The sequence below is a fragment of the Caenorhabditis briggsae genome, assembly GCF_000004555.2.
Source record: "Caenorhabditis briggsae complete genome, chrV, whole genome shotgun sequence".
Lineage (NCBI taxonomy): Eukaryota > Metazoa > Nematoda > Chromadorea > Rhabditida > Rhabditidae > Caenorhabditis > Caenorhabditis briggsae.
Window position 1 is genome coordinate 4,007,950 of NC_013488.2, and position 24,437 is coordinate 4,032,386.

The 24,437-nt window shown below is 37.9% G+C and overlaps 7 protein-coding genes across 7 annotated transcripts; 2 read left to right on the forward strand and 5 right to left on the reverse strand.

Annotated features, from left to right (window-relative positions):
- Positions 1-752: 752 nt before the first annotated feature.
- CBG01408 lies at positions 753-4,896 on the reverse strand (the record flags this gene model as incomplete). The annotated part of the gene is given in 5 exon segments (XM_002636110.1): positions 753-929; positions 3,862-4,302; positions 4,305-4,472; positions 4,713-4,742; positions 4,744-4,896. Coding segments are annotated over 5 exon segments (969 nt in total), but the record flags the coding sequence as incomplete, so codon positions are not given.
- A 2,066-nt stretch (positions 4,897-6,962) lies between these two features.
- CBG01407 lies at positions 6,963-8,221 on the forward strand (the record flags this gene model as incomplete). The annotated part of the gene is made up of 4 exons (XM_002636109.1): positions 6,963-7,271; positions 7,451-7,636; positions 7,682-7,912; positions 7,973-8,221. 4 exons carry the CDS (start codon positions 6,963-6,965, stop codon positions 8,219-8,221), a joined length of 975 nt encoding a protein of 324 aa, XP_002636155.1.
- Positions 8,222-10,486: 2,265 nt separating this feature from the next.
- CBG26991 lies at positions 10,487-12,315 on the reverse strand (the record flags this gene model as incomplete). Its single annotated transcript, XM_045236873.1, has 3 exons — positions 10,487-10,960; positions 11,371-11,555; positions 12,003-12,315. 3 exons carry the CDS (start codon positions 12,313-12,315, stop codon positions 10,487-10,489), a joined length of 972 nt encoding a protein of 323 aa, XP_045098010.1.
- A 690-nt stretch (positions 12,316-13,005) lies between these two features.
- On the forward strand, positions 13,006-13,899 carry Cbr-tag-293 (the record flags this gene model as incomplete). The annotated part of the gene is made up of 3 exons (XM_002636108.1): positions 13,006-13,110; positions 13,158-13,416; positions 13,511-13,899. The coding sequence occupies 3 exons, from the start codon at positions 13,006-13,008 to the stop codon at positions 13,897-13,899; spliced, it is 753 nt and encodes a 250-aa protein (XP_002636154.1).
- Positions 13,900-14,658: 759 nt separating this feature from the next.
- On the reverse strand, positions 14,659-15,602 carry CBG01405 (the record flags this gene model as incomplete). Its single annotated transcript, XM_045236874.1, has 2 exons — positions 14,659-15,078; positions 15,501-15,602. The coding sequence occupies 2 exons, from the start codon at positions 15,600-15,602 to the stop codon at positions 14,659-14,661; spliced, it is 522 nt and encodes a 173-aa protein (XP_045091830.1).
- Positions 15,603-17,168: 1,566 nt separating this feature from the next.
- Cbr-phat-3 lies at positions 17,169-18,094 on the reverse strand (the record flags this gene model as incomplete). The annotated part of the gene is made up of 2 exons (XM_045236875.1): positions 17,169-17,570; positions 17,993-18,094. 2 exons carry the CDS (start codon positions 18,092-18,094, stop codon positions 17,169-17,171), a joined length of 504 nt encoding a protein of 167 aa, XP_045091829.1.
- Positions 18,095-18,694: 600 nt separating this feature from the next.
- CBG01403 lies at positions 18,695-20,068 on the reverse strand (the record flags this gene model as incomplete). The annotated part of the gene is made up of 3 exons (XM_002636105.1): positions 18,695-18,970; positions 19,015-19,245; positions 19,571-20,068. 3 exons carry the CDS (start codon positions 20,066-20,068, stop codon positions 18,695-18,697), a joined length of 1,005 nt encoding a protein of 334 aa, XP_002636151.1.
- Between the last annotated feature and the right edge of the window lie 4,369 nt (positions 20,069-24,437).

Here is a 24,437-nt window from a genome sequence, read left to right on the forward strand (position 1 = left end):
ATATTGTTTAAAGTGTCTCGGAGACTACAGTAATCAAGGCAAAGGGTGGGCTCACATGTTCAACTTCTTGAGAGGCTTATCAGAACAAAACTTCTATAAACATTTTTTCATGTTCATTAATTTGAAAAATATTTTTTAAATTTAGTTTTTGATATCTTCCTTATAAATAAAACGCTACACGCGTCTGTGTGTCCTGTTGTCAGGCTGTTCGCTTTTGAAAAGCTTTAAAAAATATAGATTTATGTGACCCTTTAGAAATAATTGGAGGAGCGGAGCCACGAACCATTGAAAAAACTGAATTGAATTCGCGCCGAAGGCGCACCAGCTTGCTGATCTTAAATATATTAACTGAATAAAACACATATTGTGATGTGAACACGGAAGCAGCTTTCAGAAAACAAGTAACGGGTGAAAATTATAATGGAACAAAGTGATTCCGTTTGTGTATGGAAGGATTTGAAGGACTCACATTGTGGTAGATCCCTGAAAATTCAAAAAAAATATTTTAAATGTTTTTCCCAACACTTACGATTCTGGTGCTCATTGTCTCCAATCTTATTGAAGGATCTATGTGAACCGCTCCGTTTTTTCTTCTAAAAGTTCGCCAAAAACTTCTCAGCAAATCTGAAAATTATGCAGTTGAATACATATCCGGTATAGAGTATACGGTCGTTGTGTGCTATGCATTGGGACCAAAATTAGTATACTCATTACAGTATTCAGTGAATAGTATGCAATGAATAATGTGTACCTTTTAGCGCCTGATTATAGTACGAAGCAATGTACACCATAATTAAGAGATCCAGTGCTGGATATAATGCAAAAGTACTTAAAATCGTTCCAGTTGGAAAACTGATTTCAATATTCAGATAAGGCACAAAAAATAGAGCAAATACTGGGAAGAATAGGGTCAATGTTGGTGTGGTGATCTGAATTTTATTTTTTAGATCTTTGATTTCGGTCTATTCAAAAAGAGAGGACCCATAATGAGACCGATGTTCCCATCTTGGGGGCACTCTTTTGGGATAAAGCCCGTAGATTGATGTTTCCTGCAAACCTGTAGTATCAAAACATGATAGAATTGACGGTGCACCTTTTGAAGTTTTTCTGACAAAACGGATAGTTTTTCTTGCATTTTTATACTCATCACAATTGCGCAATAAATCATTATCCCGTATTGACTGCCCTGAAAAACAGATTTTCATGATATACCCCAAAAAAGTGCCGGATTACCAATAACGATGACATCACCATTAATCCCAAAAAGTTCTTCAATCGAACATCACCATTCTCATCATAAGCAACGATTACAAACTCCGGCTTCTCGGACAGAATCAATCCATATTTATCCAAAATGTCTTTTCCCAAATATTCTGATGAATAATCATCCAATTGATGAAAGATTAGAGCATTTGAAAACCAACAGAACCATGAAAGAGAAACGACAAATATTGCGGAAATGAATCGTTTACCGTCAAAAAATACTCGAATAAAGCGAGGCCTTAATTAAGAATTAGTTTTGAAGAGTGTTTAGATCTATCCCAGAGAAATGGTCCCACGTCGGTCTCGTGATGGGACCATCAGTCCCGTCGAATATAGAACATGCCCCTTGTGGTCACATTCCTCCGATCATGATGCCATCACATTGACCGGGAACGTGGCCAAGAGGACGGGACCGTGATAGGCGAGATGGGAGGAATGATACCACGGCCGTCATGTGGGGGCCTCTCTTATGATCGCTGAGACCCTGGAGTACCTCTTTGGTATCGATGGTCCCATCATGAGACCGACGATCCCAACTTGGAACCTCTTTTCTGCGTCAGAGACCAAAGCTTTGCTAAAGGACCAACCTGAAGACTATCCAGTACCGATACACAAACTGTAGCGTCAGCACTGAAATTGTGCTACCATAAAACGCCACGTAACATCCCAAAGCACAAAGATTGATAAATGGCGAAAAGTTTTCAAATGAAGACAGCCGGAAGAATGCGAATCCACTGTTATAAGAGTGGAAGAACTGAAATTTCTTCGTTTGCGAATTTTTGAAATTTTCGAAATTTCCAAAATTTCTGATTTTTGAAATATTTGGAAGCCACCCATTCCCCCCTCTCCTGCATGTCAATTTCTAGACTATTTCTAGACTATTTTCGGTTTTCTGAGATGTTTCGAACCTCTTAGAAACTCTAACAGCTACAGTAATATTTTCAATTCCGTCGATTTTTGTTCCGGAACTCCAAACTCCGTTCCGCAAACCGCTCAGTTTTAAAACTTACCGGGTCAGTCATGAACTCACAAAACGCAAAGATGAAGCCAATTACAGGCAACATCATTAAAAAATATCGGTAGCTGCCCATTTTATCCTTGACGAAAAAAACAGTCAAAATTAAGAAAAGCGATGAACAGAATGCAGTGAGAAAAAATCCGAGTTTTGCCATGCCTCTAGCAAATTCAACACAGTGGGAAAACTTCATTTAATGACAACAGTAGGAGTTATAGACAGTGAGGTAATTCGTATACGTTTGTTATATCAATCATGTAATGTGTATTGGACGGAAGTTGTTCTATGGTTGTGTTAAAAATAACCATAATAATTTCCGGTATTTTCTCGGCTTTCATAAAGTCAGTTTTGAGTTTTGAACTATTCGACAATTACTTTACATCCATCTGTTTTTGAGCTGAACCATATGTATAAGACTTCGCTGTAAACGTCGCATAGTTCCGCGATTCCTTTTTTTCTTCCAAATCACCATATGAAACAAAATACCCGAGTTTTGCCATACCTTTAGAAATTTCAACATACCGTAAACACTCTAATAGAAGATCACCCGGACCGTCCAATTTGAGCCTATATATCTCACTTATTTTGAATGATATCATAAAGTTGTCAACTAATAAAATGTTTTTCATGATATCAGTAACATTTTATTAGTTAACCACTTTTTCATATCTCTAACAGAAAATGAGATACATGATTAGAGTGTTTATGGCAATTGGAAAACTTTATTCAATGACAGCGAAAGACAATGAGGTAATGCCTATACTTTTGTTATTTCAATCATGTGATATCTATTGGACGGAAATTATTTTCTGCTTTCGTTATAGAAACCAATTATAATTTCCGGCGTGTCTCAGTTTTGGCTTTTATGAAGTCAAATTTGTGTTCTGAAATGTTCTTTAATCATTTTACATTTAAAAGATTTTCTAAGCCTCACCATATAAGAATTCGCTGTAGACGTCGCATAGATCCGCGAGTCATTTTTCTTCCCACATCGCCATATCAATTTAATGAAATCTGTAACATTTTGAATAAATCAAAATGTTATACAAATACTCTCAAACCTTTCATTGCTTTGTTGTAAAAGGACGAAATATAAATCAAAATTAGGAGATCTACAGCTGGATAAAGTGCAAATGAGCTGAGAATTGCGCCAGTTGGAAAACTGATTTTTATATCCAGAAATGGAACAAAAAACAAAACGAAAACCGGGAAGAATAAAGCTACAGTCGGCACAGAGATCTGAAAATTGAACTATTTTCAAAATTTCCAGCAAAAAAAAATCAGGTCTATCCCAGAAGAGAGGTCTCATGTTGGGCCCGTCGTTCCCACATTTGGCCTGTCTTTCCCATATTAGGACCAGCAGTCCTGAAAAGCCACCCACGGGTCCGGTCCATTGATCATAAGAGCGGCCCTAACATGACGACCGAGGTCGCATCCAACCGACCATATTCCCATTAACCTTGCCAAGGTCCCACCCCCTGGGATAAGATAATAAGTCTCTGATTCTGAGACCGATGGTTCCATCATAGGGCCGACTGGGTCTACTTAGGACCTCTCTTCTGCGATAGACCCAAAATACTTACCTGAAAAATGAGTACATAGTAAAACTGCTTGTGAACTTTCTGAAGCTTTTCCGATAACGTCGACAATTTCTGTTGCATTTTTGAGCTCATCACAACGGCGCAATAGATAATGATGATGTATTGGATGTTTAACTCTAATGACATTGCTAATAATCCTACTGTATTCTTGATCCGAATGTGACCACTCTCGTCATACGCCACTAATACAAACGCAGCTACGTTAGTAACATTCACCCCATAGCTTTCCATCATGTCGTTTTTCAAATATTCAGTTGAGTATTCATCCAGTTGATTGAATATTAGGTCATTGATGAAAAATAAAAAGCAAAAAAATGCGATGTAAATTATAGAGAATATGAATTGAGGACCCTCGAAAAACATTCGGATGTAGCGGGGGCTGAAACAGGATACTTGAAATTGTTGTTTTACAAAAAAATGAGCTACTTGAATACTGCACAGTATCGATATACAAATTGTAGAGCCAATACTGAAACGGTGCTTCCATATAAGGCGACGTAGACCGCTAATGCGCACATATTGAATTTTGCGGAATAGTTTTCAAATGAAGACAATCGGAAGAATGCAAATGAACCATTGTATGAATGAAAGAACTGAAATTAATTTTAATGTATTATGATGCCTTACAACCTATGTATGATGGGTCTCCTAACTTTGAGCCAATTTATCTCGGTTCCTGTGAAAGGTACCGGAAAATGGTCAGCTGGTGAAATACTGTTGTTATTTTGGTTAACAATTTATCAGTTATCAATTTTTTGATATCTTTCACACAACTTGAGATAAAACGTGACAGTGTGTGGGCCCTTCTATTACAGGTTTTACGGTAAACTCACCGGATCAACCAAGTATTCAAATAATGCGAAGAAGAATCGGCAAAACAAGTAAAAGGTTTTTGTAGCTTCCCATTTTATCTTTCACGAAGAAAACTGTCATAGCAATGAACAGTGTGGAGGAGAGCGCGGTGAGGTAGAACCCAAGATTCGCCATTTTTCTAGCAAACGACATCCAGTAAGAAAACTTCATGGTTACTGGAAAATGTGGAGGAGTACGATGAGGAAGCTTAGCATATTTAATATGAAAATTTTTTGAGACCTCTATTTTTTTTTGAGACCTCTATTTTATTTTGGACCTCTAATTTTTTTTCGGACCTCTAAATTTTTTGGGACCTCTAAACTAGAAAAGAGCCAAAAAGGAAATTAAAATACTCATTCGTTTAAGATAAGTATCATTACTAGATATCCGAATTTCCTGGTTTTTCTTCCTCTTACCACAGACCAAATATTGTATTTCAATATGACTATCAAACGTCATTGCAGTTACAGAAATCACATGAAAATACAAAACAACATCAAAAAGGGAAGCATGAATCATTCCAGAAGACTGGAAATTTCTCTAGAATTCAAAAAGATCAATTTCGAATTTCTGAAAAATGTTTTATTTAAAAAAGTTTGTACAAAATTAATCGTTGATTTAAAAAAACTACAAACCAGAACTTGGAAAATCAGATAAGTTCATATCGAACGAAGGGATCATGCTGTCTCTCAGACTTAGATAATTGTCAGAAAATATGCATTCCTAAGCCTATTAGAAGTATAAAATTTATCATCAACAATTATTTTGCTATAAGACCTCAAAACTTTAAATTCTTACACAATTCAAATTCTAGTACATTATTCCTGTGCATTTTAAAGTTTTGGACCACTATTTTTTTTGGGACCTCTAAACTTTTTTGGGACCTCTAATTTTTTTGAGACCTCTATTTTATTTTGGACCTCTAATTTTTTTTTCGGACCTCTATTCTTTTTTGGGACCTCTAAACTAGAAAAGAGCCAAATTTATTGGCTCGCGACTACCCACCCACCTTCTACAAAAAATAGATTTTTCAAATAAGTTTTCTGTTTGAAACATCATGAGCAATAGATCACTTTCCATTTCTTCCCGGTTCATTTATAACGTGTCTGGTGATGTTGTTCTAATGATGAACGCATATTAAATATGCTAAGCTTCCTCATCGTACTCCTCCACATTTTCCAGTAACCATGAAGTTTTCTTACTGGATGTCGTTTGCTAGAAAAATGGCGAATCTTGGGTTCTACCTCACCGCGCTCTCCTCCACACTGTTCATTGCTATGACAGTTTTCTTCGTGAAAGATAAAATGGGAAGCTACAAAAACCTTTTACTTGTTTTGCCGGTTATTGGATTCTTCTTCGCATTATTTGAATACTTGGTTGATCCGGTGAGTTTACCAAGAAAAGTTGACCTAGATATTCATAAAAATCTTTAAAGGTGGTGTGCGGTGCAGAAATCCATGTAGGTTCCCATAAAAACAAAGAAAAAATTCAAAAAAAATTCCTTCATTGAGAAAAACGGCATCGAAAAGTCAAAGGTGTATCTGGTGGCCTAGCGGCCAGGTGAGAGTTTTCTAGGCCAACTGCCGGTAAAAGCGCGCGAAATTCGATTTTTTATTGATTTTCAGTGTTTTCTCTGCCGTTTTCAAAGATTTCAAAGTTTTATTGTTAATTTCCTCCCAGGTGTATGAAAAAACCTGACAAAAATCAGAGAAAACACTGAAAATCAATAAAAATTCGAACTTCGCGCGCTTTTACCGGCAGTTGGCCTCGAAAACTCTCACCTGGCTGCTAGGCCAACAGATACAACTTTGACTTTTCGACGCCGTTTTTCTCAATGAAGGATTTTTTTTGAACTTTTTCTTTATTTTTATTGGGATCTACATGGATTTCAGCACAAAATGAAGCAATAAAAATTTTCACCGCACACCACCTCTAAAATGACGACGTGAAAACGATTTTTATATGAATGGATTCAGAAAAAACAGGATATTCTAAACGTGTTTCTAAAATTAAAAAATATGAAAAGTTGAACTAGATATTCAAAAAAAATCAGACGACAATCACTGTTTGCAAAAATCCAAATATCAAACGTCATCATAGATCTTTCTGTTGTTTTTTTTTGGCAGACAGGAAATGCTGGCTCTTTTTAATTAACAGTTTTGACAAGAAAACATCTTACATCACTCTTGAAAATGCTCAAAAATCTCTGAATCAAATTTTTTTCATTCAACATGACAGATTCTCTCCTGTCATCGCCAGAATTCGTTTCTCGTACATTCCACTTCTTAACTTTCATCACTGTCCCCGTGAACATGTTAGGAGCTTACTGTATCCTCTTCAAAACTCCGAAATCTATGAGTTCCGTGAAATTGGTCATTTTAAATTTACATTTATGCAGTATGACACTCGACATTGTTTTTAGTGTTCTGATCCAGCCTGTGGTATTTTTTCCTGCCGTTGCTGCATATTCTAATGGAGTTCTGAAGGTATTTGGAAAGTGTGCTGGTATAGAACTGTATTTCGCCGGGACAATGTTCGCAGGTAAGAGTGGAAGAATTTGTGAGCTTTACCAGCTAAGCCACGGGGTCGTAGCCGGAGCTTGTCAACCGTTGGTGCTTACTTAAAAGGTACTGTAGTCACTGACCATTGTACACCGTCCCGCAAAAAACCTGCTTGCACACCAGAAAAGCCAGGACTTCTATTTCAAAAAAGTATTACAGTAGTCAGCATGAGTATTGTGTCTGTTATGGAAAATCGGTTTTATTTATTATTCGTCATTAACACACTCTGGAGAAAAATCCGTCCCTTTGTGTTGTTTTTCAACTATTTCGTGGCTTGCACTTTTCTTATTCCTCTATTATTACAAGCTCCCAATCAAATTATTGCGTTCGAAATCATACAAAAGGTAAGATACATAAATTCTCGAAAATTCCTAAATTTTCGTTTCCAGAAGTTTCCTGACATTCCATTCTCCTCTTACTCAGATTCCTTATTCATATTCTCTGTTGATTCTTCTTACGTTTTCCTTTCCGTGTTTTTAACCGGCGCATTAACCGTATCCCAAATCAATTTGTACTGTTTTTTAATAATTCTAAACATGCGAAAACTGTCAAGCAATGGGAAAATGTCTCAAAGGACCTACCACTTACAAAGAAGGTTTTTGATTGCTATTGGGATTCAGGTAGTTTTAACTCAATTTAGAAACAGTTTCAAAGAGCAAAGAAACAATCAAATGTTACAGATTTTTACACCTCTTATTGTGTTATTCGTACCAGCTACGTATCTAGATTTTTGTTTTATATTCGAATATTATAACCAAGCTGTTAACAATATTTGTATGATTTTGATATCCTTTCATGGATGGGTGTCGGCAATTGTTATGATGTTCATTCATGAGCCCTATCGAAAGTTTTGCTTGAATATTTTGGATTTTCAAATGTATGGAAAAGGAACAAAACCAATTAGTGTGCAGTCAATAGTTATACATTAACGCTGTCAGAAAAAAAATGAAGTTGCGTCTCTTTGTCAGTCTGTTTGTTGGCACGTTTTAAATAGCTCGAAAATCGAATATACCGTAAAACTTGTATTAGAAGGGCCAGCCCTTCTATTTTTCCGCCTATTTATTCCGAAATTTTTTTCGAAACATACTGACGAATTTGAGTTCAAAATTCATAAAAATCTATCAATATCACGAAGATTGAGCAAGTTTTCATGAAAAATATAGAATATCAACAACAAAACTTCCAAATTTTGGAATTTCCGGAGTATTTTTCATTGGAAACGCACGGAAAATTTCCAATTTCAAGACACTTTTTGAAGGCAATCTTTAAGGAATTATGTTGCGTTAAAGCTGAAATTATGAAACATTGATTGAAAAAGTGAATAGCACACTGTACCTCCAGAAAAAAATATAGACATTTTTTGCCATCTCCCTTTCTGATTAATCATGTGCTAATCATTGAACTCAATCGTATACCCACACCAGGGGGCATTTCCCGTATTTTTTCCACGATTACCTCCGATTACTGTACTCTGACAAAAACCACTAGGCTCTGGGGAGAACTCGAACCAACGATGGTTGCTTCAAATTCATCCCTGTTAACCACTGGGCTAATCGGGAGCACGTTAGATGAAGTTTCGATGGTTATTATATACTTCACGTTTTCAAAAAAAAATAACTATCATTTTTTTCGAAATTTCTGATTGTAAATTCAAATGATTCTTGGGGTAGTTTTTGGAGTTTCCGAAACTGGAAAAACATCACCAAGTGTTCAGAAAAAAGAAGGGGAAATTGTTTTTCCTGAATAGGCAATTCATAGGGATTTTTAAATACTTTTAAAGGCTAATTTGAACATTAAAAAAATTATTGGGATAGTTTTTAGAATATTCTAAACTGGAAAAAACATAGCTTTTATAAATTTGTAAAAATATTCCGGAATCGGTTGAGAGACACATGTTCTATGAACATTAGAAAATGTTTTTATAACATTGGGAATCGAAAACTTAGAAAACAAACTTCAAGTATTACCAGAAAAGGGAACTTTTTGCATAGATATTCAGAATTTTCTTGCGATTTTTCCACATTTTGTAAATGTCTTTTCAAGCTCTGCGCATACTTTTTGACAGCTGAAGTAACTTCTAATTTGACTTTCAGATATCATTGTTTTTAGGTATACATTATTTTAGGGTTCTAAGCTTACTTTTTAAGGACTGAGCCTACTTTCATTTCCGTGAAACCTGTACTAGAAGAACCGGCCCTTCTATTGTTCCAAGGTACCTCCAGAGGGCCCTTCTACCACAAGGGCCCTTCAATTAGAGGGGGCCCTTCTATTTTTCTGGATAGTTTTTTCCGAAATTTTGCATTAAAAAATCGACGAAGTTTCGTTCAAAATTCATGAAAATCTGCCAAAAAATCTGCCTATTCCAAAACACATTGAAGAGGGGTAATTTTTCACAGAGGGCCCTTTTATTAGAGGGACCTTTCTATTAAAGGGGTCCTTCTAATACAGATTTTACGGAATATTTTTTCGAAGTCTGATTTTTAAGTTTGTGCGCCGTAAGCCTGCTTTTTAAAGGCTAAGAAAATAATTTTTAATGGCTGATTTTACTTTTAGGGGCCTTGTTTTTAGTATATCCCGATTTATGTTGCTATTTTTTTGTATTTAATACTGATTCGACTTTTGGGGTACTTTCTCTCTATCTTTTGAGAGGAATAAATTCACTATAATTCGCATCATGCGAATACTGTGGATCCACGTTTCTCATTTTTTATTGGCTCTTATTTCTTTGAAATGTTACGGAAAAAACTGTGTGAAACAATTTCCTAAAAAAGCTCAGCGTAAAAAGTGCCCCCTGGTGTGTAGATACGATTAGGTAATCATTGAAGTGTTAAATTTTTAGTATTGATACATTTTTGTTACTTGATCAAGCTCTAGTCGAGCATGAATCATATGACCGAAAATACTTCTACACTCATTCATTTTCTTGGAATCTGGAACAAAGCGTAATGCTCAGCAGAGCATTAATTGCTGAGCTCAGATTTGTAACGGGAACCCGGAACTTGCATGAACTCAAAATTGCAAAAATTTTGTTTTGGACGAACGTGTTGTGTAATTAGGAGTGAATCACATATGTTTTTATATTGGAATGAGGAAAAAAAAGAGCACCTCACGAAATATGTAAGTCAGAAAGAAAACTAGTTGGTTCCTTCGTCTCAAAAAGACCACACTCTTGCTTTTCTAGTTTTCCGCGATAGTCATAAAACAGTTGAAACCATGGACCATCGTCTAGAATAATCTTCCAATTTGCAATGAAACACTTTTTTACACACTTCTCGATAGGGGGCATGAATATAAAGCATGATGATGGTGCTGAATAATCCGTGAAGACCAATTATGATGAAGCACAAATTGTTTGCAGATTGAAAATATAAATTAAAAATTCTAGAAGTCACTAGATAGCCCATGGGAAGCATCAGATAGAGCAGCGGGATAGCAGTTTGAATATTCAGAGCTCTCAAAAACTTTCTCTGCATTTTTATAGTGTGCCGGGATAAGGATAGCTTCTTGGTCCTCTCATTCATATTTCCATATATCAAAATTATAAAGCACCCGGATTCGGCGATTAATAAGTTGGACATAATAAATACTGGAATCACAACATAGTGAAAGTCAATGGCGAGAACAAAGACAGGAGCATCGTAGATTTCTTGTGGCAGCTCGGGGAGCATCTGGAAATTTGGAAGTATAGCTTTCTGTTCTGGTTGAAGGGTTGCTCAAAATTGGGACACGATGGGCCACTTAAAAATTTGGGTCTCTTAATTTATAGGGTTCATTCTATTTAAAATAGTACTCTAAAATTTTACGTCCCCTTTTAAAAAAAGAAACCCCAGACTGGAAAAAAAAGAACCCCAGACTGGAAAAAATTTGGGACCCTAAAAATGAGTGACCCTGAAAATAGATACCCAGAGGGGTACGCAGAACTTTAGGTCCTTTTTTCGGGGATTCCCCAGACTTTAAAAAATAAAGGACCCTGAAAAAGTCAAGGAAACCATTACCACCAGGTGAACGGTTTTGCAATTGTCCCCTAAACTGATTGGGGCTCTTTGGATGGGACATATTGTTGTAAAAAATGTCTTACTCGAAAAACCTCCTTCAATGCACTGGCTTGATCTGGAAAATAATAATAAGCCGGGTAAAAATAGACCAATGCAAAAATATAATTGAAAATAAGAAATGGCATACGACAATGACGCCACCATTGTTCCCGACCGAATAGTATGAAGTACCGATTTTCCAATATGGTTACTATCGAGACGCCAAGAACTGAAAATGTATTTTAAAGTTTTGGTTTTTTTAGGTCTACCGTATTTCTGATTTGTGCTAGAAGGTCGTACAATTGTGGACCAATTTCGCCGTAAGCCCTAATGATCCCTAACTTCAAACTTTGAGCCAATTTATCTCAGTTCCTGTAGAAGATATCAAAAAGTGGTCAACTAACAAAATATTGCTGATATTATGATAAACATTTTTTTAGTTGAGCATTTTTTGATATCTCTCACAGGGACTAAATTGGGTCTAAGTTGACGGGCCAAGTGACATCGGTCGGCCACGCAGCTACCGTAGCTCAGCCGGTTGCGGCGTGGAACCTCCAACGACGGGCTCACGAGTTCAGTTTCTTGAGAAATCTTATATGAACGAAATTTTGAGACAACCTTTCTTCCATGTCACCCTACATTTAAGGTGCATTTTTTATCCGTTTTTCAAACTCACGTCCAATCAAAACCGCCAACAAGTACGCTTGATACGCCATTGGAACATCGAAATCGGTTAACACCCCTAGTGTAAATCCCGCCAACGCAGGATACAAAATATATGGAATCGTCAATAAACTAACCCCCAAATCCAGTCCCATACTCCACACATGCAAATTCAACATTCCCCATTTCACAGATCTCATAGAGTCTGGAGTCCGAAAAAGTATACAAAACACTCCAAATAAATGAATGGGAATCTCGAGGCCGATCATCAGATGTAGAGCGAGAGCTTGGAATTGGGGAGTATCCAAGTAGGAGGTGAAATTCATTGTGACTATGAAATGAAAGACAGAAAATAAGCGAAATGAGCAAATATTCTGTGATCTGTGAAGCAGAAGATACGTAGATCAGATGAGAACACAAATATTATTTTTCTTCTTTTTGCTCAGAAGAAGTTTTTAGTCAAAAGTGACGGAGATATACAAACTGGTATGTTGTCCATCTTGGAATTCCCTCTTTGCATTTGACAGGTGATTATTCTAGACAGCTTGATAGATTGGTTGTGGTCAGTTAGGAAAGTAATTGAATGAATATTTGATTCTTGAAGTGGGAGGAGAACTTGCATAATTTAATTTTCTTGAACTTTTTGGTCATGTAAAGATCTCTGAAAAGTTATGGAACAAAAATACAAATTATGTTGAGAGGAGCAATTAGAAAAGGAGATCTCAGGCGTCAGTTATTGATACCGTACCCCTACACGAAGTCAAACGTTCAACAAAAAAAAATGGTATCCAGCAATACAAACACAGTCTTGACTTTCAAAAATCATTTAGGAATCTCGCAACCTGTACAAATAGAGCAATCAAGCATCAAACACCATTTTACTACTGTATCATGCTAAATTTGAAACATTGATGTTACATTTTTCACGATCATGATCAATCGGACCGCTGATTAAACGATCCTTGTTCCGTATAAAAGAATCAAGACATTCCAAGCTCATCACTTCAGCGGAGAGCATGTTCAGTATTCTAGTGTCTTGTCTTCTAGCCTTCTCGGTCCCACAAACCGTTTTCGCTGAAATCGGAGGTGACTTGAACTGTACTCAATACAATGGAACCATGGTAAGCATGTCTCAAATATTATAAAAACTATATCTTATCATTATCAGTTCGTGTACACCCCATCCGCTGTTGCCTGCTCCAACTCGATCTCTGATGCTTCATGCGAGGTACTGTACCCCACTGAAGACGAGCTTGGTTACCCAGCAGCGGGAAATAGTGCCGGAAGACCCATCGCATGCTTCACCACCGCAGCTGAGACACCTGCTCCGGTAGACCCTGACATGAAGAAGGCAGCCCTGTCTAACTGTGCAAAGACTTGTGGATTCTGTTGCATCACTGACGATTATAACTGCCCCAACGCTCAATGTGAGTTTTTGTTTCGCTTTCGAGTGTTTTGCCCATTAAATAGCAACCCACTTTTACGCCAGGATGCCTACAATTCTATGAGTATCTATTTCAGTCCCCCGCCTCAACTGCGCCACCATCACCAACGCCCAATGCCTCGACCCCAACTGGCGTACTATTATCGCTACCGACTGCCCGTCAGCTTGCGGATTCTGTAACCAAGGAGGATGCGTCGACGCTGTCGTTGACTGTGCCAACGATCGCTCCATCTGCCAAAGCGTTGGAATGCAAGAATTCGTCAACCAGAACTGCCAAAGAACTTGCGGTAGATGTGGATCGAGCACCGGTTCTCCAGGTGTTCCAGGAGGAGGCTCCTGCTCCACCTATCAAGCAGATTCCAGCAGCTCCTGCACTGCTTGGGCTGGAAACGGATTCTGCACCAACACCTTCTACACTGAGGCTCAAAGAAAGAGCTTCTGTGCAACCACGTGTAGAATTTGCTGAACAAACTGACTTGACAAGACTGACACACGGGTGAAGACGACGACGACGACCATATTGTAACTATGTATACATTTTCTTACTTTTTTACATTTCTTGTCTGACCAACCTGAAATAAAAGTAATTGAAAAGACAGAACCAGTCGTGTTTTTTGTTTACATCCATATGAGGAATTCATTCATTCACCAGAATTTCTTGTTCTAACAATTTATTTTAACATGTTGTTTTGCTCCATGAGCTATTGACTATCGAAGTAATTAATCTTTGGTATCTTTCTGAAATCGCTCATAACAATCCGCCATCGGCCCTAGAATTTTGAACAAGGTACTTCTGGGGGACTGATTGGTCCACGACAACGTTCTGAATCACACCAGCCGTTGCCGCGATTTTCACAGCTTTGTAAGAATCGTAGTTTTAGTAAATAGTCTGATCTCTCTGATACTTCGGAGCAAAAAAGTTCAGGTGAAAGCATTGTAGAGTTTTTTTTTCAATTGCTTCTTTTTGAGGTCAGTAGACTAATTGAAAAACAACACATTATAATAAAAAATGTCTGCCAATTTTCTGAAAACCTTCTAGACTTATGTTAAATTGCTTCCTCTTTTTGGAGTTAATCGTCTACTTGAAAAAAAAAAAAATTGTGAGAAAATCATTTATTCCAAGGCGGTCAAGCTCAAAACAATTACAATGATCTCTCGGGTTACGGCATTTGCTCTCTACTTTTACCTAAAGTTGTCAGTCAACCCGTCTGTCTAGTCAAGAATGTCAAATTACAGTAGAAGTGATTGCTCTAGCAGAGTCTGCAAGTAGTAGCACAATAGGATCTGCGTTGAGCGGCTGTGTAGAAGGTGTTGGTGCAGAATCCGTTAGTAGCCCAGGCAGCGCAGGAAGAGCTGGAGTCAGCAATGTAAGAGGTGCAGGTGCCGGTTCCAGTTCCGGTTGCAGATCTAGCGGTGGTAGAAGACGAACATCTTTGGCACGTCTTCTGGCAGTATTGATTGACAAAATCTTGCATTCCAACACCTTGGCAGATGGAGCGATCGTTGGCACAATCCGTGACACCATCCACACATCCACCCTCGTTACAGAATCCGCAGGCAGATGGGCAGTCGGTAGCGATGATGGTTCTCCATTGGGAAGACATGCATTGAGATTGGGTGATGGTGGCACAGTTGAGGCGTGGGACTGAAAATGTATATGTAGTTTTACAGCTAATGTGATTTGGTATTGCTATTTTTGAGATGCCCGATTTGAAGTCCTAGTTGGAACAGGTCATAACAGGTTTCAGGAATCTAAACTCACACTGAACATTTGGACAGTCATATGCTGGAGTTTTACAACACAATCCACAAGTCTTCGCACAGTTCCTTAAAGCAGCAGAAACCATATCTGGAACCACGGCAGCTGGAGTAGCAGTGGCAGTTGTATAACAAGCCAATGGACGTTCAGCATCATTTCCAGCAGCTGGCCATCCGATAGAAGCGTCAGTAGCGGGGTATAGTACGGCGCAAGAAGAATCGGAGATGGAGTTGGAGCAAGCTACGGCGGATGGTGTGTACACGAACTGAAATTTAAGGTTTTTTATTAATCAAGGTAATTTCTCTTACCGATGTTCCATTGTACGTAGTGCAGTTCAGCTCTCCGGAAATTGCGGCATTTAATGCTTGAGGAGCCAGCAGAGCCAGGAGAACCGAGAAGAGAGCAATCATTCCAGTTGACCGCGGAGCAGAGCCGAAAAGTGAAGAACCATGTTCCCACCATTTCTTTTATACCCAATGTCCCCAACTAGATTATTCTGAAATAAAACGAACTGATGTGTTGGATTCGATAGATACAAAAAGTTTGAACAGCAGGTGCACCAAGTTATCAAGAGCGAGAAACCATCGGAAACGGTTTGGATGGATTGTGTGAGCTTGAGAGATTGTTCTATTGGATTAGCTTTTTTGGTTTTGGCAACGTTTCGAAACATGGGAACAGAAAGGGAGGTGTGTTTGTTTGTGTAGTTTTTTTCAAATGGGATACTGTGGTTTGCATGGTTGTTTGGTTTTTGTACGAAACTGATCTATGTGTTACATCTCCAATTTTTGGCATTAATTTCTTTGTCATGTATTTTTTCAGAATAAATTATCCAGTCTTCCAAAACATGGGTTAAAAAGAAAGAAGAAAATGAAAAATATACTCTCAAAATTTTGTCATGTAATCCTCTCGAAGAGTTGAACTAGTGGAACACCGTTAGAGCTGCAACGTTGCTACCAGCTGAGCAACGGTGGCGCAAGCCTCTCGGATCCCAATGTCATATATGTACGATTGTCATTAATTGCTGCGCAATGAACACTAATCCCTGTATACTGTCAAAATGCATATCGTAACTTCAAAAAACTCTGAAAAATCTTTTGTGTCCCCTTATTTGAAAATCTAATTTTTTCAATGTTATAATGATGTTAAATTTTTTCTGGGACCTTGTGCATTTGTAACTTGATGGTCATTTTCTATTCATCGTTTCAAATTTGTGTAGTTTTGAACATTTTTGGTGTATTTTTTCATTCAAAAATACACCACAAATAATGTAGCCATGCATTATGGAGTCGACGATTATAGAGGAGCTATAGGGAAGCTAATAGTTCTGAAATTGTGTACATCTGGAAATCGAGTCATTTCTCCTGATGCTATATTATTAAGAAGTCTGTTGTGTTTAAAAATCTGTAGAAACTCAGTGCAGAAGAGCATCCAATTCTCATCAATTTACCATAAAATATGTAACAAAAAGAGCGCTGTCATGTATGAGATTTTTTTGTCCCCTAAGCAAGATATCAAAAATATGTCGACTGACAAAACACTTCTGAAAACATGATAAACATTTTACCAGTTGGCAACATATATCTACATCTGACAGGAACCAAAAAAAATTGGTTCAAGGTTACAAGTTAAGAAGCATTTCTATTACAGGATGTACGGTTTTCCCTTACAAAAAGATCCTGCTATATCATTTTTCGATTATTCGTTAAAAAAAAATTAATTCAGGTTTTCTGCGATCTCCTCCTCCGAGTGAACTTCCGACCCAATTGAAATCTGTCAGATAAAAACAACCGGAAATCTTGGAAATGAAGTCTGTATTATTGTTAGAGAAAATTTACAAAAAATTCCGAGAAAATCATTTATTCCAAGTTGGTCAGACTCAAAATGTGTTTTTAAAAGTATACAATGATCTCTCAGTTTGTGTGATTGCTCTCTATTTGTACCTAATGATTGTCGTCAACCCGTCTTGTTAGGAATGTCTAGTTTGTCAAATATCTAGCAGAGTCTGCAAGACGTAGCACAATAGGCTCTGCGTTGAGCGGCTGTGTAGAAGGTGTTGGTGCAGAATCCGTTGGTAGCCCAGGCGGCGCAAGCACTGCTAGAATCGGCAATGTATGAGGTGCACGATCCTCCGGTTCCAGATGAAGCTGTGGAGGAACCGGTGCATCTTTGGCATGTCTTCTGGCAATATTGGTTGACAAAGTCTTGCATTCCAACACTTTGGCAGATGGAGCGATCGTTGTTGCAATCAACGACACCGTCAACACATCCACCATCGTTACAGAATCCACAGGCAGATGGGCAGTCGGTAGCGATGATGGTTCTCCATTGGGAAGACATGCATTGAGATTGGGTGATGGTGGCACAGTTGAGGCGTGGGACTGAAAATGTATATGCAGTTTTACAGCTAATGTGATTTGGTATTGCTATTTTTGAGATTCCCGATTTGGAGCCCTAGTTGGAACAGTTCCTAACAGGTTTCAGGAATCTAAACTCACACTGAACATTTGGACAGTCATACGCTGCAGTCTTGCAACACAATCCACAAGTCTTGGCACAGTTCTTTAATGCAGCGGAAACCATATCTGGGACCACAGCAGCTGGAGTAGCAGTGGCAGTTGTATAACAAGCCAATGGACGTTCAGCATCATTTCCAGCAGCTGGCCATCCGATAGCAGCGTCAGTAGCGGGATAGAGAACTTGGCAGGAAGCATCCGAGATGGCGTTGGAGCAGGCTACAGCGGATGGCGTGTACACGAACTGAAAGTTAAGACTATTCAGGAGGCAGCATCCATGGTTTTACCGATGTTCCATTGTAGGTAGTGCAGTTCAGCTCTCCAGAAATAGCTGCATTTGATGATTGAGGAGCCAGCAGAGCCAAGAGGATTGAGAAGAGAGCAATCATTGCTGCAGCCAAGCCGAAAAGTGAGGATCCATGACCCTTACTACCCTTTTATACAAGCCCAACTACCCTAAAAAAGTTCATTACTAAAAGTCAGTCACAAGGTTACCATCTAACCAAAAAAGCACAAAGATTTGAACAGGTGCATCATGTAGCGATAAATCATGGTTTGGAAAGAGCATGGGTTTAAAGGAGCGTTGAGCTCAATAAACCGCCTGAACTGTTGGTTTAGCTTTTTTGGTACATTGCCATCGGGCGGTATGTGTTTGATTTCGGACAGATTTTTGATGTTATAATTTTAGTACTACTGTAGCAACTTTGTTTAATTGTGGAATTGGAGCGGATCTACGGTGAGTGCTAGAACTTTTGGATTTCTGAAATGTTGGTATTTGAATATTTATCCATTGTTTCCCTGATTTCTTGACTCATTTTACTACGCAGGTGGAAACCAAAAAATAATATTTTTCTTGAGGAAACAGGTGACTTTATTTTTCAAATCAATTTCTATTTATCCATCCACTATACACTGTTCAAGGTGCCTAAGTTGTTGTAAGTTCAAATACAAAATACGCTTTAAACTGTCGATTTATGATATTCACAACTTTAAGATGCCTCAATTACTGTAGGCCCCACAAAACCCAAATCCGGGGATCTTTTAGTTCCAACTAGCACATTAGGAACCTTCAACCTCACAAACGGACTCAAAACGAAGTCTCTGTATGGCTTGTGTATAAAAATCATTATCAAACTTGACGCTGTTCCATGAAAAGCTAATCCAACAAATACTAAATTATTGATTGCTTGATTATGATACCAGACATTCATGATATACACCACAGTTGCTATGGGAATAGCGAACAAGTCGATAGTAGCGATACCCTGAAAATTCTCTATATCATGATGAGGCTGCATTAGGGAGGTACCTGTACAAACAAAGCTTTCACTAATTTCTTCTGTAATTGTTGAGTTCTTTGAGAGATTTTTGTTGACGGTTTGGCTATCATCAAATAGTACACATTGAGCCAGAAAAATACGTTCATCTCAATCTGGACCATTCCGCAAGCGATAAAAATAGAGCGTGCGATTACGGAATAATCCAAGGATAGCACAAACAGGTTTCGATGGGTGGGTAACACTGGTTGACATCCGAGGGACTGGAAATTAATTTAAGATTGTGGGAAATATAGCACTTTTGTTGGCTTCCCGCCCACTGAAGTCTCTCGGGAAATGAAAATTAGGACGAAGTCTTCGGGGTGCATTCCTAATGGGAACCTCGATTTTAAATTTGGCATTGTGCCATTTGTGAACGACTCGTCCGTGTCAGCGTAGCCGTCGCCAATTGAGTAGAGACCCATCAACGCTTAAGTCGGTTTACATTTGGACACACGCTTGGAAAAATTAAAAACTGGCAATCAACCCAGTTTTGTGACAAGAAATTGCGACGAAGCGCAATTGTGATATTTGAACCTCAATGATTACCTCCCAGACAAATTTCCTTGCACCCTCTTGTTCAGGAATCAAAAATTGGGCAGGTAAAAAATAGATCACTGAGACTGCATAACTAGCAACAAATACAGGTTTTCTGAAATGCCTCCACCAACTATTTTCAGCAAACAAAATAAAAAATCTATTCTCGAATATCAAAAAAATTCCAACAGAAATTGCATTAATGGTCATGACAATAAGATACAAACATAAGCCTGGCAAATCAACAAATCCTAGTCCATACCCAGCCATTGCGGGGAAAATCCCATAAGGGACCCCGAGTATTGTAATAAGGATATCCAGGAAAAAGCCACATGTGTGTATATTCAAAAGGAGTAATTTAACTGAACCCATTGTTTTGGGGGTCTTTTCTAGAATACAGTAGAATCCTAGAACATGTAGTGGGAGACTGATGCATGTCAGTGTGTGCAGAGCGAAGCTTAAAAACTCGGGGCTGGCTAGATAAGTGTCATCGGTTGGACACTGAATCATTTTGATTATTCGAATGATATGTGGAAAGAGGAAATGTTTTGAAAGTATGTAGACAGGTGAAAAAAAAACAAATGAGTTCTTGGGGATTTTTATTCCTATGAAGATCACACATTTCAAGAGCGAAAATTGTTATTACGCATACAATGATCTCATCTTTAAAGGATACCTGCAACCTGCCATGCCGGGAATTTTCCAGAATTACTGTAATACCTGTAATAGAAGGGACCACCGCACAGTCAAGTTTGAGCTCAATTATCTCAGATCCTATAAGAGATATAAGAAATAGGTCAATTGATAAAATGTTTGCGAAATGTCTCAAAGTTAAAAAATAGAGGGTCTTTATATGTTTTACGGTATCAAGGCCCAGCCCTGCTCGGCCCGTCCACTCCCGGGTTTTCACGAATTGTTCTCTGGTCTTTTCGGAAAATTTTCCGAGTCAATAGAAAAAAAACAAACTTTTTGTCAAATAATAAGCTTGCCAAGGACGGAGTGTCATTGAAAAACATTTTCACAAACAAATTTGAATAAATATCTTGACTTTCAAAATTTTAATGTGCAAAACCCGGTCCCGATGGGCCATCCCGGGCCGGGCCCTGATTTTTCAAGATTTTTCAAGTATTACGGTGGCCCATTAACTTTGAAATTGCAGTTTTCGTGTCCCGCCGGAGAGTAGACTACGTATAGAAAGATGCATATCGAAAGGATCAAACATCATTAACTTGCGCAGCGGGACTAGCGAGACTACAAGGCGCAAATCATAACCACGAAAATGCGGAAGGATTTGTAATTTGTTTATTGATCAGGTGTAATAAAACATTAGAGAGCAGGACATGAAAGACTCAGAAAATGCCCCTCACGAGGCCGATCTGAGTAGGGGAGGGGAAACGGGATAATTTAGAAATTTGACACAGGAAAAATGTAACCGGCAGAAGAAGAGAAAATAGGGGAGCAAATATGTCAATAACGAGTATTACTAGAAGAAATTAAAGATTCAAACTTGGAAGGTAGGATTCGTCTGGTTCTTACTCTAGTCAGACGGCAATGCGCGTTTCGGCAGAAACTACAGTTCCATCGTTAGGCCAGCACCGCTTTTGATACCGTATCTTTAAATGTTTCATTTCAAGATACGATAGCATGCATTCTTATGAAATTCGTCTTTTTCGCCAAAGCTTCTTTAACTTTGTTTTTGGCAGCAACGGGCATCGTCGACAGGCTAGAAGACCGTAAATGCTCAAAAAGAAGCTCAAACTATACTTGCACTTCGAGCTCGATTATCTCGTTTCCTGTGAAAGATATAAAAATGTGGTCAACTGATAAAATGTTTGTCATAATTTCAGCAGCATTTTATCAATTTATCAATTTTTGATTACTTTCATGACGAACAAGACAATTTGAGCTGAAAGACCTATAGAGAGATTGGTCCTGTATCCTCACTATAGTTCAAACATACCCGTTTTTTTCTGCCAATCTCTGTTCCCCATTGTTGAAATAAAAGAATGTGTTCAGACTCCTCTCAGATATTTAAAGATGCGGAGATTCTTATCCCGAACTGTTCAAAAACCCAAAAATCTGAGTATTTCCCGGTTTTTATTTCAAAATGAACATAAAACCAGGTTCCGGAATTTTCAATTATGAAAAATTGATAAAGAGGCTGGCTTCAACCGAAATTGTATAATGCAGAAATCAAAAACAGCTCCATCCAGCTTCTCAGAGACCGCGATGCAACCGCGCTTCGCTTCCGAAATTGACTTGGCGCAAAATTCGGCACTCTTCTAGAATCACGGAACGAAAAAAAATCACGGAACGAAAAATCACGGAACGAAAAAATCACGGAACGAAAAAAAATCATGGAACGAAAAATAAAATCGCGGAACGAAAATTTTGGGTAATCTAAAAAATTGCTATCTTCTTCACTTTGACAAGTAGTATCCGTAATACTAACTTTGGCATCAATTTTACTTTGTCCAATACCCAAAAGTATACTAAAAAAGGGTTTATCAATTTCTTAAGATACGCTAGTTAACAGGTTACATAGGACCTGTAGAACATCTGAAAATTCAGTTTAAAGCTACATCAAGCAGTTAGCCTGCTGACATTTTAGGGTGTTCCAGATAAAAGAAGCATGGCGTTTCAGCCTAAGCCTGTGATTGAAGAAAGCTTCTTCAATCCAAAAATATCATCCAATTTTTTAAAAATGAAAAATAAGATTTCTTCAATTATACGCTTAGGCTGAACCATCATGTTTCCTTCATGTTGGAAACCCAAAAAAACGACGGGAAGTTTGATAACTCTGCTCGTTGCAGCCTCTAACCTAACTCTCATATGTCCCATGATCCTCAGAACATCTGGGAAAGGTCCTATGTAACCTATTAATCATGAACACTATCAACTAGTGTACCTTAAGGACTCAATACCACATTTCGGGTGTCATTTTGGATACTGAGCAAAAAAAATGTAATTTCAAGGTTAAATTTCAGGATAGTACTTGAATGAAGGTCCTTGCAATTTTTGGATTACCCAAAATTTTCGTTCCGTGATTTTATTTTTCGTTCCGTGATTTTATTTTTCGATCCGTGATTTTATTTTTCGTTCTGTGATTTTTTCTTCGTTCCGTGATTCTAGAAGAGTGCCTATTTTTCTCCTATGCTCACAAACTTGAAGCCCATTTTTAGATCCGATGCAAGTATTTTTGATGATTATTGGGACACATTTCCTCTAAAATTCACTCTGAGGGATGATGATGTTCAAATTTTGATTTTTCGAACTTCGATATCATTTTTTTGACTAAAAAATTGTGAAAATCTCTAAATTCAAAAAAATTTTAGTTGCCGAAATTGCCGAAATTTTTTTGCCGAAATCGGCAACGGCAATACGACAACTTTTTCTTCGTTGCCGATTTCGGCAACGGCAAATCGGCAACAAAAATTCGGCAATTTCGGCAGTCGGCAATTTGTTGCCGCACAGGCCTGATATATATATATATATATATGAAAGTGCCTTTCGCAAGGCTACAGTAGCTTAGTGAAACGACAAGCTTATTTCGACACAAATATCTTATGTCAGGTACGAAATTCGCCAAGCCATCGTGATGTTACCGTACCCACGTTTTCTTTTTTCTAGTTCATTCTAGAAAAAACACCGGTTTTTTCGTCACTTTTTGTTCCACATTTTTTTTGACCTGTTGAAAACGAAAAGAGGAAAAGAAAGAATATGTCCGCAACATCACAGCGGATCAAGAACGCGGAGATTGATATCGTCAACTGTTCAAAAAGTCGAAAATGTTTCGAAACGTCACTTTTTGAATCTACTGTAAAGGAAAGTGAAAAATCAGTGGGAATGATTTTTGAAGATTTTTCAGTCCATAGTCTCTGGAATTCATAAGTAAATAGTTCAAGTTTTTCGGTACAAAAATATGTACTACTTTGAGAAAATTGGTCTTTTAGATAACGATCTCTGACCTTTTAGATTATATCTTGTCTTTTAGATGATGTTTTTACTGAATTCGGACCAGTTTGTAATAGTTGGAAACCAATTGAATCTCCGCGGCTAAATCGTATTTCTATAAAATTTTGTAATTTCCGAAAAAATTTTTTTTAGAGATTTCTAGTCCTGAAAATTTAAGTTTAATTTTAAATATGCAGCTTGGCTCTGATGATTTCACAAGTGTTTAAAGCTAACCCGATCAAAATGTGCTGAAAAATGTCTAAACCCTTGTCAAGTCCGTTCTACAGTATGATAAAAATGACGTTTCATGAAATTGTGACTTTTTGAACAGTGGTGATTGATAGCGATCTCCGTAGACTTGATCTCTTGGGATGTTGCAAAAGAATTCCTGAATTTTTCCGTCTCTTTTTGAGACACTGAAGAGATATAAATAAGAACAAAAAAATTCGGGAAAAAACCTGTCATTTGTCTCTATCAAATATATAAATGACCAATGTTTTCTGAATTTCTTGGAGGGTTACATTTTTATAAAAATATTTTGCTAACAAAGGAGTTGAATTGTTGGTCAAATATTGTATGGGTCGCCTCGCTGCTAGCTGAGCTGCGCGGTCGCACCGGCACCTCCAACGGTGGGCCCACAAAATCATCTCATCGAGAGGCTTTTAAGAGAAAGAGATACGAACCGAAATAATTGGGCTCAAAGTGCTCGCATACGAAATTATTTTATTAGAGTAAGCGTATGTGAATGGGGCTTCGTCTCTAATTTGGAAAAAAAAGTGTTTTTGTATGTTTCAATATCTTGAAGATGTTCAATTTACGATTAGAATTATATTAACAATTTATTAAAGGAATGAAAATCACCGGTAATAGAGCAAGATCAAGAAACATAAAAGAAAGTTTCGACTCTATAAATCTATTCAAAGCT